Source organism: Triturus cristatus, chromosome 3_1 (assembly GCF_964204655.1).
Source record: "Triturus cristatus chromosome 3_1, aTriCri1.1, whole genome shotgun sequence".
NCBI lineage: Eukaryota > Metazoa > Chordata > Amphibia > Caudata > Salamandridae > Triturus > Triturus cristatus.
Genome location: NC_140583.1, coordinates 369339239 through 369358176, shown reverse-complemented (window position 1 = coordinate 369358176; position 18938 = coordinate 369339239). Strand labels below are relative to the sequence as shown.

The 18938-nt window shown below is 48.7% G+C and overlaps 1 protein-coding gene across 1 annotated transcript in view; it reads right to left on the bottom strand.

Annotated features, from left to right (window-relative positions):
• Window positions 1-440: 440 nt before the first annotated feature.
• Window positions 441-18938, bottom strand: part of RSL24D1 (ribosomal L24 domain containing 1) — a 44788-nt gene continuing 26290 nt past the window's right edge. The window contains exon 6 of the mRNA XM_085644158.1: window positions 441-734. Coding sequence (XP_085500284.1) covers window positions 661-734 — 74 coding nt within the window. The 3' untranslated portion in view covers window positions 441-660. The remainder of the gene's footprint in view (window positions 735-18938) is intronic.

The window sequence follows — 18938 nt, the reverse complement described above, 5'->3', positions numbered from 1 at the left end:
ACTGAATGCATTGTGGACAGGCTGTTTTTTAAATAAAAAGTGAAGTCCACTCGGTGAATTTACATAAATTATCGTAATGGTTAAAACAACGAATAGCACTGTTATGGATAATTAAAGAAGGTCACAAAATGTGCAGCTTAGAAAAAAAGGCATTGGAATGTGTACAGTTGCAATGATGTGTTGATGTGTTTGGAAGCATGCTCAAAAGATTTAAAACGTGTAGATTCTTATCGATCAGTTGTAATGCCCATGTCCTGGTGTGTACTGGCAGAGGTAATTTGGAACAGATAGTTGCATGGATATACGGCGCAAGTCATTTCATGCTACGTTTCAATGTGTGAAGTTACTTAACATGATTAATAGAGCATAATTGTTGAAACAATTTGATAAAATGCCAGTCACTCTTATGTCTAATACAAATAGGTAATACACACAAAGTCTTCCTTCTAGAAAGTTTTATTTTTTTTACATAAATATAACTACCAGGGTCTTTTTGAAAGACTAAAAGAACCAATTCAGTAAATTATTTTTAATAGTAATTCGAGTCACTGGGTTAAATAAAAAGCAAACAAGTCACAAGTTGGTAAAACGACGCTGCCTTAAACAAAGAGAAAAAAACTGGCATGTGCAGAATGGTATACATCAGATTCCTGAAGGGGTCTAGGAATCGCCCTCCATATCCACATCTTCTTGCAACTTCTGCACCATTTTGTCCTCTAGTCGTTTTGCTTTGCCTGCAAATCAAAAGCACAGCCACCAATAAATCAACTTAAAAAGAAACATTTGCTTCCAATACCGCCAATATAACATTTTATTCATAGTACTATAGTCCAAAACACACTGAAGAAAAGTCAAGTACTTTAAACAAGGAAGCATACAACTGTTGACAAGTGTTCTGTAAATGTATACTCAAAATAACATTCACATAAACGTGGCACCAGTTCTGCAGAACAGCCCTTTAATTTAGTACCACAGAAACCGACAAAACAATTTCTACCACGGTCACAACCTTTTTAGATTACTGTCCCACACACATCACAGACGTTTTTAGGTCTCGCTGAGACAGCGCATGCACTGCTCTGCAAGACATTTAGTGTGTGGGTTTGCAAAGTGCTGCTACAGGCTTTTGGTGGCCTAAAGCTTGCGTGCACGTGAGCGTGCACGCACGCAGCCGCCATCTGTCTTTCCTCCGCCGCACTTGATCGCGATCGCTTTCAAATTTCGCGGGAAATGTCAAAATAATAGCACGGGTATGACGCCTATGACCAGAACACGAACTGGCTTTTTATCCCGGCACTTTTATTTCCAAACGATTTTTTAAGCACTATAAATCGCTCACGCTTTGAAAATAGATGCCAGGAAGCGTTAAATGTCGAATCGCATTTTGCGTAAGTGTGCGTAACTTCTTGAATGTTTTATCACGAGCATTTCTCACACCTCTAAAAAAAAAAAATCCTTTGAATTAGAGGAAAATTATATAAATGCTGTATAGTTAACTTAGGTTGAAACGTTTCAAATATTGTCCGTTTGTGATGTTTACGATGGGTTTAACGTGTTTTTTCTGCTTCCTAATGTTTTCCTCTTTATTAAGATTTGTGGTTTTTGACTGGTATCAGAATAGCGTCACTCCCCCCTTAGGATATATAGTCCCAATGGAGTATCTGATGTGTGGCATGCAATGGAAAGTTTAAAAACACAGGACTGCGTTTCTTTGCAGCCCTTCCATTTAATGAAGTCTTGTGAATTCCCTAACGTTTGTTTTCAGTGGGTTAATCCCTTTCAAATTAAATTGAATGTCGCGTCACCTACATATAGACTGATCAGATAATATCAGATGGGCTTGTCAGACTGGTTTGTCCTTCAGAGCAAATAAAAACGTAAGCATACACGCATAGTTGTGTGCACTTTAGCTGTTTTGATAATTTTAACGAAATAATTTCAAGCCCAAACTTTTTTGGTGTCTGCTTGGAATTGAACCCCCTGATAACCACTAGAATCCACTGTCAGTGGAGTTCTAAAGCAAATCGCCTCTCCAAGAATGAGCGGCCCAGTAAAAAGCAAATTATATATATGTTTTTCTATTCCCAGCTGCAGCCTTTGGTTTTATTTTTATTTAGACCAAAAGGTGCCCCAGGGATATAATTGCTGTTTTGCTGTGTGGTCTCTTTGTTGATGCCCTACAGAACCGCCCTGACACTGCTTTGCCAAGCTTTACACTTTTGCCAGCCATTTGCTACTTCCGGTTTGGATTACGCACTTTCGTCCCGCGGCTGCGCATCCTTGGTCGCCACTGTCATTTCCCGGAGGAACTCGTGTAATGCGTCTCGTCTGAGGGTCTGGATTAAAAGGCACTCGTGCCCTCAAGGAGCCGCAGCCATCGAGGAGCGAAGCGTGAGAGGCTCTTGAATTTCCCATGCCTGCCACACGAGAGGACTGTCTGCTCGCTCACTTACTGTCACGCATTTGATTGATGTGGTTGCTATTTCTGAAGATATGAAAGGAGAGCGAGCCTGCCGTGGCCGTTCACATAACCCTGAGTCACTGGTCACTTCTCCACACAAAACCCAAACCTGCTTATACTTCTCCATTAGTGCCGATGGACTCTGCTCTCATTCAGCCTTCTCTGCCAGTGTATTTGTGGGTAGACATTATCACCACCTTCTAGATTATTCGTAAATTAAGTTACAACGTTTGACTTAGTTGGTCCCTGCCAGCGACAGCGTAGGGGTTTTGAAACATCTGTGGAGCACACCGGACGGTCGGCAAGATGGATTTAGCATGTAGGCGCTTGAAGAGTAGAAGGGGCCATTTAGTTGCATACGCTGTGTGCTTGGTTCAGTTCCACGCCTAGAACCTCTGATGTTGGTTGAAATGTTATGCTTAAGTCAGGGCACAAGTCCTAACAAGCATTGGCATAGCCAAAAGGTCTCGCTTTTGAGACCTAAGTGTTTAGCCATGCAACAGTTGTTGTTGCACTAAGGATATTGTGCTGCATAACTAAATACATATAAAGGTCCCAAAATCGAGACCTATTGTCTATGCCAATGCTGGTTTAGGTCGAGCCTGAGCAGCACATGCGCGGCTCTGTGAGTCATGCTGTATTGCAGTATGTACTTGAATCCTCGCCCACTCTCATCCCATATTTTCATTGGCTTGTGTAATTGTCCTTTGTAAATGCTTGCTTTCGATTCGTTATTTGGCAGGTTAGTCTCTCCTTAGTACAGCCTTGTCTTCATTTGTAACCTCCCATGAGGACTGTCCCTTTTACTTCGGTTGTTACATGGTACATCTCCTTAAGACTGTAAGCACTATTTTCTTTAATGAGTTTCTATTAATGCAGGAGGGTCTCTAATGCACAGTTGTGCCCGTCGGCTTGTTTATTTAACTCTTAGCAAACTGGGAGCTCTTCAGGGGCCATGGAAGACAGAAGGGGACAACTCAGCAATGCCTTCAATCATTTGGAATGCAATAGGTCTCGATTTAGCAAGAGTTCAAGCTATTGGCATTGTAAATAACAATGCCTTTTATTTAGGTTTTAAAAACCAAAAACGTGTATAAAATGCATTGTCATTTACAATGCCAATAGCTCAAACTCGCGTAAATGCAAGACCTATTGCATTGCAGATGCTTGTTCTATTCTACTGCAAGAACTAGAGTTGCCATTTCATCACAAAGGACTTTACTCGAAAAGAAAAAGTTGCCCCAAGAAGGAACACTTACGGTAACGCACATTAAGACCTCAAAGACATCTCTGCAAAGAAATGTATGCCTGCTGTAGTGTTCAGTAAACTAGCGATTAGAATTAACTTTTAGGCTGTTTATTTTCATCAGTTTCTGAAGAACTTTTACTCATGGCTCAACAGACATCATTGTTATGACGGGAGTGACTTGGCAATTCGGGGGCTTTGAGTGCCACAAACACCAGCAGACTTGCGGCGAGGCAGGAGGGGTCACCAGCATTATAAAGCACGGCCCCAGCACCTCCCGCACCCTGGACCATCTTCACCCGTCATTGACTGGAGGAGGCCGGGCTGGGCCCCCCTCATGGCTTGCTGATTGTCGACCAATCGTGCTAGAAGACCTCTGCCTCTATTTTCTTCTACTGTCTTAGCAGCTTTATGGGGGGCATATTTTAATTGTAGTCAGACTTTTTTGATCTGCCTCTGGACACCTGTATTTTGTGTGTGTGATCTGCAAGGACATCCTTTCCATCAGCATGATAAAACGTAAATTAGGCGAACATAAACCAAGGGTTGAAAGAAAGACTACACTGGATGGATTCTTCAAGGAGTCATCGCCAAGGAAATTCAACTTAAAAGAGCCGTCTCTCCTAAACTCTTGACAAGGTAGAGGCGCCCCTGGAAATCCCTGATCTCCGTGCCTTTAAAGTCACCAAGGTATTAGGTGGGCCTGGTTCTTCAGTTTGTGATAATGTTGGGACTTCACGGTCTATAGAGGTAACAGTATTAACTATATCACCACCCCCAACTATAGGACCCAGTGCAAAGCAGTAAAGTGGGGTGTTAGCCAGAGGAATTTGGTGGACAAATTGGGGCTGATCTCTCTACAGTCATATACACACCCTGTGTGCACCCCATCCTCCTGAATTCTATCAAGAGTGAGCTTCATTCTCAAAATTATGGTCAGTGTAAATGGGGCTCTCTATTACTGCCTTGGTCCTATGTATGCTCCTTTAGAAGTAACTGAAAGAAAATTAACCTCACTGGGAGTGGCTGGGGCCAAGTTCCCTACTCCCTTAACCAAATTTGTGAACCCTATGGCCAACAAGGCGTATGCTATGACTACAGTTATAACCAATGAGGATGTTGGGTCTGGGACTCTGATAAACGGCCAATGGGTACCCACACTAGTCCACAGAGGTATTAATCGAATGTGGCAGATGAAGGGTCTAATGATTCAGCATCTAACGTTGGAGTAAGAGACTCTCTTTGTAGGACTCATTGAACTAGAGGGGCCGAAAGTAATACAGTTTGCTCTCTACCCTAGTGGCTGGCCCATATGTGTTGATCTTGGGTGATGTCCCCAGATTAGACCAGCATTTAACAATCTACAGGGTAGTAGATGAACAAGGTCATGCACCAGTTTCATTCCCATTTCAAGATGAAAGCCCTGCTGTTGAATTGCATCTTATTTGCCCAAAGAGTAATTAGAGTGGGGCAGATGGCTCAGGCGTTTCAGGGAGACTGCTTTGTGGTCAATTTTAGAAATTATTTTTTAGTAAGTGATTCGTTGCAAGCCCTATGTTTGATCTCAGTGACCTTTGTCAGAACCAAAGTTCTCCTTTTAGGACATTTTTACAGACTACATAAACCAGTCCTATTGGAACTTCCTCCAAAGTCATTTCCACCATTTCCCCATGCATTGCACAATCACATTTCTGTACAAAACAGGTATTATGTTATTTTAGATCTACCTACCAAGGACTGACGCCAGGGATTTTGTCATAAGAAGCCCTGTACTTTGTTTCACCCCAATGATTTGATTCTTTCATTGGTGAAGTGGCACCAGCACATGGGGGCATAGTGTTAAGCAATTGCGATAGTACTACTGTGCCTCAAGTAGTACCAAAGCACGTAGCCCATAGCCCCCTCCATTACAGCACTGTCTGGTTAATTTCCGATCAAATTATTGAGTTGGAATATTACAGGCATTAATATGAAAATGGGGTTAGACAATTGGCTGAAGGTGATAAATTTGTACAATATTGATCTTTTAAAGGAGATGTGAGCAACTATTGATATTTTACGTGGAGGTTTTATCTGTTGTTCTGCAGAAGCCATTCCCTTCAAGTCAAGGTGAGCAACAGCTGGTACTACAGCATGGATAAAGACTTCAAAGGATTGTATCATACTTCCTATTGCTCATAAATCTGACCAGATTCAGGTTATTTGAGTGTGTTGTTCTGACAAACTTAAATTAAGTAATTATTAATTTTCAGAAGGATAGTTTTTCCAACAAAGGACACTCTTAATTTCGGTTTACTCATTCATTTTATAGGGGAGCTTAAGTGCAAATACGATAATCAGAGGAAAAGGGCGGATCTAGAGTAACGCAGGGGATTTTTATGCCAAACTGGGGAACATTCATGTGACCCCTGAGACAAGCATTTTTGACATAGTACAGGGTGGGTGTGATTGTAGGGACCATATGCTCTAGTCCCACTCTGTGTGCTTTGACCTCTGTAAAGCCCGGGAGAGGTGGCTGCTTCCCCCTGCTCTCCTGTGACCGCTAATACCAAGAAAGGAGGGGCACTGGGGGGGGGGGGGGGGGGGGGGGGGGGAGGATGTTTGGTGTGAAGGGAGGCGGGAGGGGTGGGAGGCGGAGGAGACTAATAGTGCCATGACTATTGATTACATTTTTATATCCAGGCCCTCAATAAACCGTATTAGTGATGGGTCAGTTCAGCCCAGTATTTTTAGCAACCATAATTCGCTGACCATCAGCCTACGGGGCAGGAGGATAGAATGAAGAAAATAAGAGGAGGACTGGAAAACATATCCCCTAGAGACAGATTGGTTTGGCGTACCGTAAACATGGTTGAGTTACTCCCTAAATTCTGTTTCAACCATTTGGTATTGATACTTACCCATCTTTCTCAGAGCAGGGGTCTTCCAAGGGTGTTCAGGGTTTTGTACAATTGGGCACCAATGTTTGGGATGCTTTTATGAGGTCCCAGAGGTTAAGGGATGATAATCAGCTATCATGGTTTGACAACAAGTGTAGGCTGTTGAACAAGCGCCTTCCTAGTCCCCTACGCATGTGTCTGAGAGATGGGCAGGAGGAATTTAGGAGAGAGTATAAAGCACATCTGAGGAAAAGGAAACTGGATGTGCAGTTAGACTTGTGGGATAATATGGTCCTTCACTGTAAGGCCAGAAATGTAAGTTTGTTTCAATACATTGTCCACCACCCAGAATAACTGTCTGAATTGCTTGACTTGAGGTTATGACAACACTCCGCCCATTTTTCTCACCACTATCTTTTTTCTTGGAGGAAGTTATTCAGGCTGTTAATAACAGCCCTGGTAATAAAGCACCTGGACCAGATGGGGTTCTTAAGGACCTTTATAAAGTTAACCTTGATTTCTTTTACTGACTGTATATTATTACCATACGCAAGACTTCTTTGCCTCGCATTTAAAAAAAAAAAAAAAAAAAAGAATCGTGTACGCCCTATCTGCTACAACCCAACTTACCTTTTAGACTCCACGGCGAAATCTGTGGGCAGAATCGTTCTGGATATGCAGACAACATGGATGTCTGATACGGAAAATGTTAGTTACCCTGTAAGCATTGGTTTGTGGCATGCAGTGCTGTAGATTTACATGCTGTCCATACTTTCGCCATCTAGTGTTGGGCTCAGACGTGTACAACTTGTTTTTCTTCGAAAGAGGTCTTTTCGGGTCGCGGAGTCTAGTGACTCCATCTGTTAGTGATACTGCGCACAGGCATCAATTCCACTGTTAAGATTGTTTTATCCCCCACGGAGGGCAAGACTGAAGATGGACCATGGAGAATACAGTATAGATGACCATTTAAAGGAAAGAAAATAAAAATGGCAGGAAAAGAATAGAGCCTGCAACAACCTCAGGCAATCAGACAGGAGGATGGCACATGTGAATCTACAGCACTATATGCCACAAACAGATGCATATAGAGTAACATTTCCCGTTTGTGGCATGTGTAGCTGTAGATACACGATGTGCAGCCACTGAAAAGTCCTCCTAAAAGAGGTGGCGTAGCCAGAGGATGTTGCAGAAGACTGGAAAAGTGTGCTTAGGACAGTCTGGCCAAGTCTAGCTTGCTGTCTGGCCAGAATGTCCACAAAGTTATGTTTAGCGAAGGTATGCGAGGTAGATCAGACTACGCAGATTTCAGCTAATGGTATGTTACCCAAGAAAGCCCATGTGGGAGCTACCAGGATCAGTTTGAGAGACTGTTGCCGGAGCTTGCGTACCACGAATGGAATGAGTGGGAGAGGCGGAAAAGCGTACGCAAATCTGTCTGACCAATTCATCCATATCGCATTGCCCTTCGACTGTGGGTGGGGAAACCTGGTGGCGAAGGTTGGGCATTTTGCGTTTTCGTGTGTGGCGAACAGATCTATGTCTGGTTGGCCCAATTGTTTGAAAAAGCGGAGTTAAAACTTGTAGATGTAATTCCCATTCATGGATCTGTTGAGTCTGTCGACTTAACAGGTCGGCAATCTGATTGTGAACTCCTGGAAGGTGTTCTGCAAGTAGGTATATGTTCTGGGGGAACGGCCCATCTCCAAATGTTCGGTGCGCGCTGGGACAGCTGGAGAGTATGTGTGCCTCCTTGTTTTTGTATATAATACATGGCTGTCATGTTGTCCGTACGGATGAGGACAGTTTTGTTCTGGAGATGTATTTGGAATGATTTTAGTGCTAGGAATACTGCCAGTAGTTCCAGGTAATTGATACGGAGCACATTTTGTTGAGTGGTCGATTTTCCCTGAGTGGTGTGTCCTAGGAGATGGGCTCCCCATCCTGTGAGTAATGCGTCCGTTGTTCGCACTATTTGTGGAAGAGGCTCGAGGAACGGCCGCCCTTTGGACAGGTTTATTGTGTTCCACCATTTTAGAGAGCGATGTGAGCGGCTGTCCACCAACACCAGATCTGTTAGTTGTCTGTGAGCCTGATTTCACTGACGTGCTAGACACTCTTCCAAGGGACGCATTTGTAGTCTTGCATAAGGCACAATGAAGATGCATAACGCCATCATGCCTATGAGTTGCATGAACACTCTTGCTGGAAGAGAGTGTTGGGTTTGAAATTTTGCGATCAGAGCTTGTATATTGGCTATCCGGGCTGGGCTGGGATATGCTAGGGCTTTGGAGGTATTTATGGTGGCTCCCAGATATTGATGTATGTGGGAGGGTTGGAGATGAGATTTGGGATAGTTTATTGTGAATCCCAAGCTGTGTTAAGAGTTGAATAGTTTGGTGAGTGTGTAGAACGCATTTGTTGAATGAGTTGGTTTTTATTAGCCAGTCGTCTAGATACGGGAAGACATGAATTTGTAGTCTTCTGAGATGTGCTGCTACTACTGCTAGACATTTGGTGAATACTCTGGGCGCAGTGATAACCCCGAATGGAAGGACTGTAAACTGATATAGTGTTGTCCGTCCACCACAAACCTTAGGTACTTCCTGTGAGCAGGATGTATGGGAATGTGAAAATAAGCGTCCTGGAGATCTAGTGTGGCAAGGAAATCGCCTTGTTGTAGTAGTGGGAGCACTTGTTGAAGAGTGATCATATGGAAATGATCTGAGTTTATATACAGATTTAGGGGTCTGAGGTTGAGTATTGGTCTTAGAGTACCGTCCTTTTTGGGGATTAGGAAGTACAGCGAGTATACCCCTGTACCCTGATGTTGTAAGGGAACTGGTTCTATTGCGTGTTTTTGAAGCAATGAGAGAACCTCTTATTTGAGGAGCGCAAGATGGTCTGGTGACATGGAACGCTGCTTGGGTGGTATGTGTGCGGGAGTAGTGGTGAGTTCCTGGCAGTAACCATACTGGATAATTTGTCTTACCCACTTGTCTGTTGTGATTGAGTTCCAGACAGGTAGGAACTGTTTGAGTCTTCCCCCGACTGGAGTGGAATGGTCTGGGGGGAGTGGAGGAAAGTCACTGTTTTGTGGCAGGGGAGGTACGAGTGTTGGTATTGCCTCAACCTCGTCCCTTGGTGTGGTTTCCTCTATATCCTCCTCTAAAATATCCTCTACTGTGGGATTATTGTTGAGAGGTTTTGAAGGTAGAGGAGGTGTCTGCTCCCATATTCTTGGAGGCTCCTCTGTAGAAGGAGCGCCGAAAGGAGCCGCGTGGTTGTGGAGACTGCAATGCTCCCATGGACTTAGCAGTCTCGGTGTCTTTTTTCATTTTATCGAGTGCAGTGTCTACTGCTAGCCCAAATAGCTGTTCTTGGTTAAATGGTTGGCTGAGTACGGTACTTTGTACTTCTGGCTTAAAGCCTGAAATGCGTAGCCAGGCATGGCGTCTGAGGAGTACACTTGTGTTTATTGCTCTACAGACGGTGTCTGCGGCGTCAAGTGCGCATTTAATGGATGCATTTGAGATGAGTTTTCCCTCTTGTATAAGGTCATTTGCCTGTGTATTGTATTGGTCTGGCAGGTGTTGTAGCAGATTCTCCAACTGATCGTAGTGAGCCCTATCATAGCGTGCTAGTAGGGCTTGGGTGTTGGCAATGCGCCAATGATTAGCAGCTTGTGCTGCTACTCGTTTGCCCGAGGCTTCTAATAGTTTGGATTCTTTGTCAGGGGGTGGTGTATCTCTCATGGTTTGGGAGTTGGCGCGTTTCCTTGCGTTGGAAACAACCAAAGAATCCAGAGGGAGCTGTCCTTTGATGTAACAAGGATCTTCTGGGGCAGGTCTATATTTTTTCTCAATTCTTGGGTTAAGCACCCTGGCACGGACGGGGTCTTTAAATACTTCTGTGGCGTATTTTGTGACACCTTTAATCATAGGTAGAATTTGTACCGTTTTCTGAGACTGTTCAAACGTGTCTAAGAGGAAATCTTCCTCGGTGCATCGGAGTGCATGGTGACGCCATGGTAAAGTGCTGCCCTGTTTACTAGTTGTCCAAATCCCAGGTGGTCATCTGGAGGTGATGGTTTGGAGGGATATGGTGTAGGGTCAGGCATATCAGGTAGAGGTTATGCACAATCATCCAATGGTGCGGTATCTGGATCCGTGAACGGATCATTAGGATCATTAGGTTCACCAGGATCACCCCCTCCCCCTAGGTCATCATCATCATCATCCTGTGGAGGTGGTGTATGTGATGGAGATGGTAGAGGTAAGGGTGGTGTAGGCAGAGGGGGTGGGGTAGAAGGTCATATGGGAGAGGAAGGAGGAATAGGTGATGTTGCTGAGTCGTCCTTTTTTATAGGAACTGGGGCAGGTGTTGTGTCCAGTTTCCGTTTCTTACATGGCACTGCAGTGACATGTCCAGTCTTTGGATTAATATAGATCCTTTTTTGTGTTGGATCTGGATGGAAAAGTTCTTGTTCTTCAGGAACAGATGTTGGCGACGATTTTCTCGGTTCCAATCGAGGTTTTGGTTGATCGGTAGAGTCTTTGGCTTTAGGAGGTGTATTATAGTCCTTAGCCGGTGGTTTCGGTGGCAATGAAGGTTTCGGTGTCTAAGTTAAGTTTTTCCGCTTGGGAAGTTTCGGTGCCGGTTTATCTATGGGCCTCGATGTTTTCGGTGCAGAGGGTGTCTGATCCGATTTCGGCGCCGAGGGGTCTTTGTCTTCGGTGCCGAGGGTAAAATTACATGCGGCTTATTCGGGCCAGAGCCACCGGAAGGCTTAGGTTTCTTCGGAGCCGAGCCCGGAGGCGGGGCTTCTGAAGGGTGTTTTCGGTCTCGACGGAGGCCAGCTGGCGAAGTCTTGACCAATGCCTTTGGAGGGGTTGGGGCAGGGGCAGTGGTACTCGCGCTTTGCCCAGGAGTAATGGGGTCGTCTGCTTCGGAGATGATTTGAAGTTCCTCGGAATCTTCTTCCGGGACATCGGGATCCTCAAAAATGTTTTCTGGTTCCGGGGCTGGTGTGTGTGCCATGAAATGGCATCGAGCTCTTCGATCCAGAGTGGTCTTTTTGGATCGAAATGCTGCGCAGGCTGGACAGCTGGCTTCGTCGTTTTCCGGTGAGGGTCACTGTGCGGAAATTTTGCTCCACACTGGGGGCATTTTTTAAACTGTATCCTTTCCATGAGCCGTAGGCCTCACGGCGTGGATAGGCCCAACCGCCCGCGTCAACGCCCGGAATCAAGCCGATGAATTCGATGTCGAGTGAAGGTGCTTCGATGTAGTTGTTAGAAGTTTTTTCGCTTCGGAAAGCTTGTATTTGAGATTTTCAACCGGAGTGGAAAAGTTACATCCGAACCCAATGGCGGAAAAAAACCAATCTGAGGATGGAGTGGATGCCCATGCGCACTGGGAGGAGTCACCTATCTTGTGACCAAAGACTTCTTCCGAAGACAACAACCTGCAAGCATCCGAGCCCAACAACAGATGGCGATCTACTATCCTAAGTGTGTGATCTGTAGCTCATATGCCTCGAACATGCTTGTTTCAAACTGGAGCAGGGGGTGTTCTGGGTGGAATAACTCTTTTAAGGCCTTTCATAAATGCTTTAAAAACAGGTACTCTGAATAAGGAAACGTTTTGTCTGTAATGTAGGTAGGCAGCTATAGCAGTCAAGTGTAATCGGATCAAGGGATAGGCTAGGCCTGATCTCTGCAAAGTGCAGAAGGTAACAAAAAATATCCTGTGCCGATGCTGTGAGAAGCTTAACAGGAGTCAGTAGTATACAAAACGTTTCCATTTGGCTGGTGGTGGGTCTGCGTTTAAGAATAGGCATACGATCTTCTGGTAGTTTGAGAGTACCAAATTCTAAGACCTTAGGAGCCAGATCACAAGGTTGAGTTCATGGGGGTTGGGATGCTCAAGAGTGCAGTGGTTTTGTGTGAAAAGGTCCGGCCTGTTTGAGGGCTTCTTGTGTGGGACCATAGAACGTTCTAGCAGTGTGGAGTACTATGGCTGGTGTGCCCTGGTTGGCGCCACTAGAATGAACATGAGGGATGTCAGTCCGAGTCTACTCGCCACAGATGGTAGCAGTGGACAAGCTGGAGGTGAAAAGCATAGGTAAATATCCCTGACAAATTCATTCATAGTGTGTTATCCATGAACTGTGGGTGGTAGCCTGGTGGCAAAGCTTGGGCATTTTGCGTTTTCTGCAATGGCAAACAGATCTATTTGTGGAAAGCCCCCGCAGCGCTGGAAGTACGGGAGTAGGACCTGGGGGATGAAGTTCCTATTTGTAGACTTGTTGATCCGTCCTGCTGAGCAGGTCCACTATATCGTTGTCCACCCCGGAATAGGTTTCATGCGTAGGTGTATTCTGTGATTAATTGCCAAACACCAGATCTTCTGGCCTACTCTGGGCAGTAGAACATGGTAGTTATCGGTGTATCAAGACTGTCTTGTCCTGAATGATGGGGTGAAAAGCTGGAAGACCAAGCTGAATCGCCTACATCTCCAGCTGATTGATGTGAAATTGCAGGGTATGGGACCAATGATCCTGAACAGTAAGATATTGGAGATGAGCTCCCCAAACTGTGAGGGAGTCGCTTGTTGTGATGGTTTCTAGCATAACTCAGGTTGAGGAAGGGTCGCCTCTTAAATTGTTTGTGTTCCACCACTGTAGAGATCTGGGTCTGTGCCAAAGGGGGTTCAACATCAGTCATCCCATGGGTCCGGACCTTGTGGGTCATTAAGGGTGGTCATATGCATCATAAGTGAGCCTAGGACTGTCCCCACCGCCCAAATGTGAAGAACCTCTAGGTGAACAATGTGGTGAAACCAAAGGCATGACAGGAGACACAGGTGGAGGCGGAGAAGGAGGAGAGGTTAGGGAAGGAGTGGGACGAGCAGGAGGCAGGAAAGAGGCGGCCCGGTTCAGTCTCTCTTGCTTTTTGAGAGCTAGAAATTCAGGTGGGTTGATGGCCTCCACAAAAGTCTGCTTCCTCTTATGAGGCATGTGTGGTGGTTTTAACAGAATTCAACCTGGTTGGATATTAATTTGCTGGTGTTGAGCATCCGTGTCCTGCGGCTGTTTGAGAATTGGCTGATCAAATTCCTCAAAAGTGGCAGAGGATGCCACAGTGGAAGGCTGCCTTGATTGGGCTGTAGAAGTTCACCGACCGGAGGGTGCTGAGCTCAATCTAGACTCCAAATGCATCGAGATGACTGGCCTCAAAGCAGAACTCGCCCTCTGCTCCGGGTGTTTTGGTGTGGGCCGTCTCGCCTCCTAAGATTTCGGCTCCAACCCTTTGGAGTCCGAGGGTGTGCCTTCGGTCCCGCAGCACAAGCCTCGGACGAGGCTTGGAGTGGGACTTCGGTGCCAAATGTGGCTTGAGCATTGGGTCAGTCTTCACTTGTCAGTGTTGACAATGGCCTGAAGGCAATGTTGCAGGTGCACCCGAGGCCTCATAAGCAACCTAGGAGCTAAAAGCTTGCCCCTCTGGGTGGTGATTTATGGGAACATACATACTCACTGCAATCTTTGAGGGCGTTGGGCTGGCAGCGGCTCTTTAGACTCTACATCTGCCTCGGAACAGACACTTCCAGGTGAAAAGGCCATCTCCACTGCAACGCTTGAAGCATCCACCTCTTCGTCATTCAACCACTCCCATTCTCTAAAGATGTCTGGACTCTCCTCCACCCTAGTCTATGTGTCATGGCGGCAGAGGTGATAGGACAGGTGCGTTGTTCTGAAGAGTTAGTGTTGTAAAAAGGAAAGCAGGCCAAACTGGATTCCTAATGGTGGTCGGGAGACAAACATGTTGCAGACATCATGGAGGTCAGATCTCGGATACTTGGTCCGACAACTAGAACAGAATTGGAATGGAGTCCTTTCCATTAGGACAACAATCTCAGCCCGAGCAGTTGGGAGTCGAAGACATTAGATCGCCATGGAGTCAAAGGTACGTGACAGTGGAAAAAGACAAGAACGCAGGACTGTTTGTAGGTACAGGAGAAAGGAGGGATATGAAGGCCCAGTGAGACTACCACAAGGCGTCGAACTGGAGCTGTGAAGAACACATCTGAACTTAACTGCGGAGAAAAAACAATGCAACAATGGGGTAGAGGCCCAATGCTCTATACAACCAATAGGCAGAGTCACTAAACTCCGTGATCGGAAAAGACTTCCTTCAAGAAAAACATGATTTACACGTCCAAGGCCAACACTAATGGCGGAAGAATAGAAAGCATGTGTATCTACAGCTACATATGCCACAAACTATCATTTGAAGGATGTAGTATGGCTTTAGAGCTGGTCTAGGTACTATGGAACAGTGTCTTAATTTGCATATTTTGATTAGCAAGTGCCTGGTTGCTAAACTCCGTTCCATGCACCTAGCCTTCATGGATCTCTCCTGCACTTTTGACAGCAAGCAATCAATCAATCAAAGCATTTATATAGCGCACTACTCACCCAGAGGGTCTCAAGGCGCTAGGGGAGGGGGGTCCGCTACTGCTCGAACAGCCAGGTCTTGAGTTGCTTCCTGAAGGGGAGGTGGTCCTGGGTCGGGAGGGAGTTCCATGTCTTGGCGGCGAGGTAGGAGAAGGATCGTCCCCCTGTGGTGGCTCTTCGAATGCGGGGGACGGTGGCGAGGGCGTGGCCGGTCGATCGAAGCTGGCGTTTGGGAGCGTAGAAGTTGAGGCGGCTGTTGAGGTATCCTGGTCCTTGGTTGTGTGGGGCTTTGTGTGCGTGGGTGAGGAGTCGGAAGGTGATTCTTTTGTTGACCGGGAGCCAGTGCAGGTCTCTCAGGTGTCCGGAGATGTGGCTGCGGCGGGGGATGTCCAGGATGAGTCGTGCTGAGGCGTTCTGGATCCGCTGAAGTCTTTTCTGGAGTTTGGCGGTGGTGCCGGCGTAGAGAGAGTTGCCGTAGTCCAGACAGCTGGTGACGAGGGCCTGGGTGACCGTCTTCCTGGTCTCGGTGGGGATCCACCGAAAGATCTTTCGTAGCATGCGCAGGATGTTGAAGCACGACGAGGAGACGGCGTTGACTTGTCTGGTCATGGAGAGGGAGGAGTCCAGGATGAAGCCCAGGTTGCGTGCGTGGTCTGTTGGTTTGGGTGCGTTGCCTAGGGCGGGGGGCCACCAGGGGTCGTCCCAGGCGGAGGGTGAGGCTCCCAGGATGAGGACTTCCGTCTTGTCCGAATTCAGTTTCAGGCGGCTGTTCTTCATCCATTCGGCTACCTCTTTCATCCCTTCGTGGAGGTTGGCTCTGGAGGTGGCGGGGTCGTTGGTGAGGGAGAGAATCAGCTGGGTGTCGTCGGCGTAGGAGATGATGTTGAGGTTGTGCTGGCGTGCGATGTATGCGAGGGGGCTCATGTACACGTTGAAGAGGGTAGGGCTGAGCGAGGAGCCTTGAGGAACGCCGCAGATGACTTCGGTGGCTTCAGATCTGAACGGGGGAGGCGGACTCTCTGTGTCCTGCCGGCGAGGAAGGAGATGATCCACTCCAGTGCCTTCTCCTGGATTCCGACGTTGCTGAGTCGCTGCACTAGTGTACGGTGGCAGACAGTGTCGAAGGCCGCGGAGTGGTCTAGGAGGATGAGGGACGCTGTTTCTCCGTTGTCAAGCAGAGCTCGGATGTCATCGGTGGCTGCGATCAGGGCGGTCTCGGTGCTGTGGTTGGCCCGGAAGCCAGACTGCGAGAGGTCGAGGGATCCGTTCGTCTCGAGGAAGGCGGCCAGCTGCTTGTTGACTGTCTTCTCGATGACTTTTGCAGGAAACGGGAGCAGCGAGATGGGGCGGTAGTTCTTGAGGTCGGTGGGGTCGGCTGATGGCTTCTTTAGTAGAGCGCTGAGTTCGGCGTGCTTCCAGCTCTCCGGGAAGGTAGCGGTGTCGAGGGAGGTGTTGATGATGTCTCGCAGGTGGGGTGCGATGACAGCGTCGGCCTTGTTGAAGACGTGGTGAGGGTAGGGGTCGGTAGGAGATCCGGAGTGGATGGAGTTCATTGTGCGGACGGTGTCTTCGGTGCTGATCGGGGTCCAGGCGCGGAGGGTGGTGGTGGGGGGCGGTGGTTCGGTCGTGGCGTGTGTCGGTTGGGAGCTGAAGCTGTTGTGTATGTTCGCGATCTTGTTGTGGAAGTAGGAGGCGAGGGAGTTGCAGAGGTCTTGCGAAGGGGTGATGTCGTTTCCGGGGTTGGAGAGCTCTTTAACGATGTTGAAGAGTTCCTTGCTGTTGTGTGCGTTGTTGTCCAGTCGTTCCTTGAATGCGGTTTTCTTGGCGGTGCGGATGAGTTGGTGGTGTTTACGGGTGGCGAGCTTGAGGGCAGTCATGTTGTCCGGTGTTGGGTCTCTGCGCCAGGTTCTCTCGAGGGCTCGGCAGTTCTTCTTGGAGCTCTTGAGTTCGTCGGTGTACCATGGGGCTTTCTTGCTACCGGGTCTGCTAGGCGGGGTCTTCAGGGGGGGCGAGGTCGTCTGCGCAGTCGCTGATCCACTTCGTGAGGTTGGTGGCCGCTTGGCTGGGGTTCGTTGCACTGGTGGGTGGGTTCTTGCTCAGGGCGGTCGCGATCTGGTCGGCTGTTATCTTGTTCCAGCTTCTGCGTGCAACCTGTTGCTGGTGATGGTGGGTCGTGGTCCTTCTGAAGCTGAAGTGGACGCAGCTGTGGTCCGTCCAGTGGAGTCCGGTGGCGTGGCTGAAGGCGATGTCCTTGCTGGATGAGAAGACGGGGTCGAGTGTGTGTCCGGCGTAGTGGGTGGGGGTGGTTACCAGCCGCTTGAGTCCGAGGTTGGCGAGGTTGTCCAGCAGGGTGGTGGTGTTGCGGTCGTTGTTGTTCTCCAGGTGGAAGTAGAGGTCCCCGAGGAGGATGTAGTCAGCGGAGGGGAGGGCGTGCGGGCTGATGAAGTCGGCGATGTCTTCGCTGAATTGTGTGCGTGGTCCCGGGGGTCTGTAGATGAGGGTGCCTCGGAGGGTGGTCTTGGGGTTGATATGGACCTGGAAGTGCAGGTGTTCGGCGGGTGCGATGGTGTCGTCGGTGTTGGTCGTGATGCGGATGGTGTTCCTGTGGATGATGGCAATGCCTCCTCCGGTGTTGTTGTTGATGCGGTCCCTTCGGATGATCTTGTAGCTGTCTGGGATGGCGCTGACGAGGCGTTCATCCAGGTTTCCGTGAGGAAGTCGACGTCTGGTGAGGTTGTGTCGAGCAGGTTCCAGAGCTCGATGGCGTGTCTGTGGACGGAGCGGGTGTTGAGCAGGATGCACTTCAGGGGGTTGCTGCAGTTGCTCGTCTTGGTCTTGGGTGGTGCTGGAGTGGTGCAGGTCCGGATGCAGGTGAACTTGCAGGAGTTGCAGCGGAAGGGTCCGTGGGTGCGTCTCGGGGTGGCTCGGTAGCATCCTGGGATTCGACCGGCGTTGAGTGCGTTGAGGGTGGCGGCGTCGTACGTCCGGCGGGTGGGCTGGGGTCTGCGGGGGCCAGGGGTCCTGGCGCTGGGCGCGGTCCAGGCGCGGACGGGCGCAGACGGGCTTACCTTTGGCGCACCTTCGGCGCTCAATCGGCGTGCCCGCTGCGCATGCATGCTGCGCTTGGGCCACTCTGCCATGTGTGGAGAGTGGGGGGGCGGGGCGAGGGAGGGGCAGCTGGGAGGCGGGGAGCGGGGCGGCGAATGGGGAGGGCTGCAGAGGAGAGGGGCGGGGAGCGGGGAGGTGGCGGGAAGCGCGGCAGGGGCCGGGGGCGCCGAAAGCACAGGGGGACAATATTACAGTACTAACAGAACGGGGATACAAAAATAAAACAGGGGGCTGACAAAACTACAATACTGAACCAGAGCGGGGATACAGAAAATAAACAGGGGGCTAGCAGTACACCGGGGGAAGCAGCGACGGAGTTACAGAGGTACAATCTTACCAGGAGCCGAAGCACAAGGGGAGACAGGAGGAACGCGGTAACAGCGCGGCGCAGGCGGGGCAAGGGCAGCAATCAGCGGGTACAGCTGGCAGGGACCCGGCTGCGGGCAGCGGCGGCACTGGAAGGAGCGAGGAGCAGCCTGGTCGCACTCACGAGTGTGCGAGGTGCGTGGGGGTGACCGGCCCAGAGGTCACTGCACAGCGCCTCGCCCGCCTCGTCCCATATGGTCCAGTGGGAGGGAGGGGCAGCTGGGAGGCGGGGAGCGGGGCGGCGAATGGGGAGGGCTGCAGAGGAGAGGGGCGGGGAGCGGGGAGGTGGCGGGAAGCGCGGCAGGGGCCGGGGGCACCGAAAGCACAGGGGGACAATATTACAGTACTAACAGAACGGGGATACAAAAATAAAACAGGGGGCTGACAAAACTACAATACTGAACCAGAGCGGGGATACAG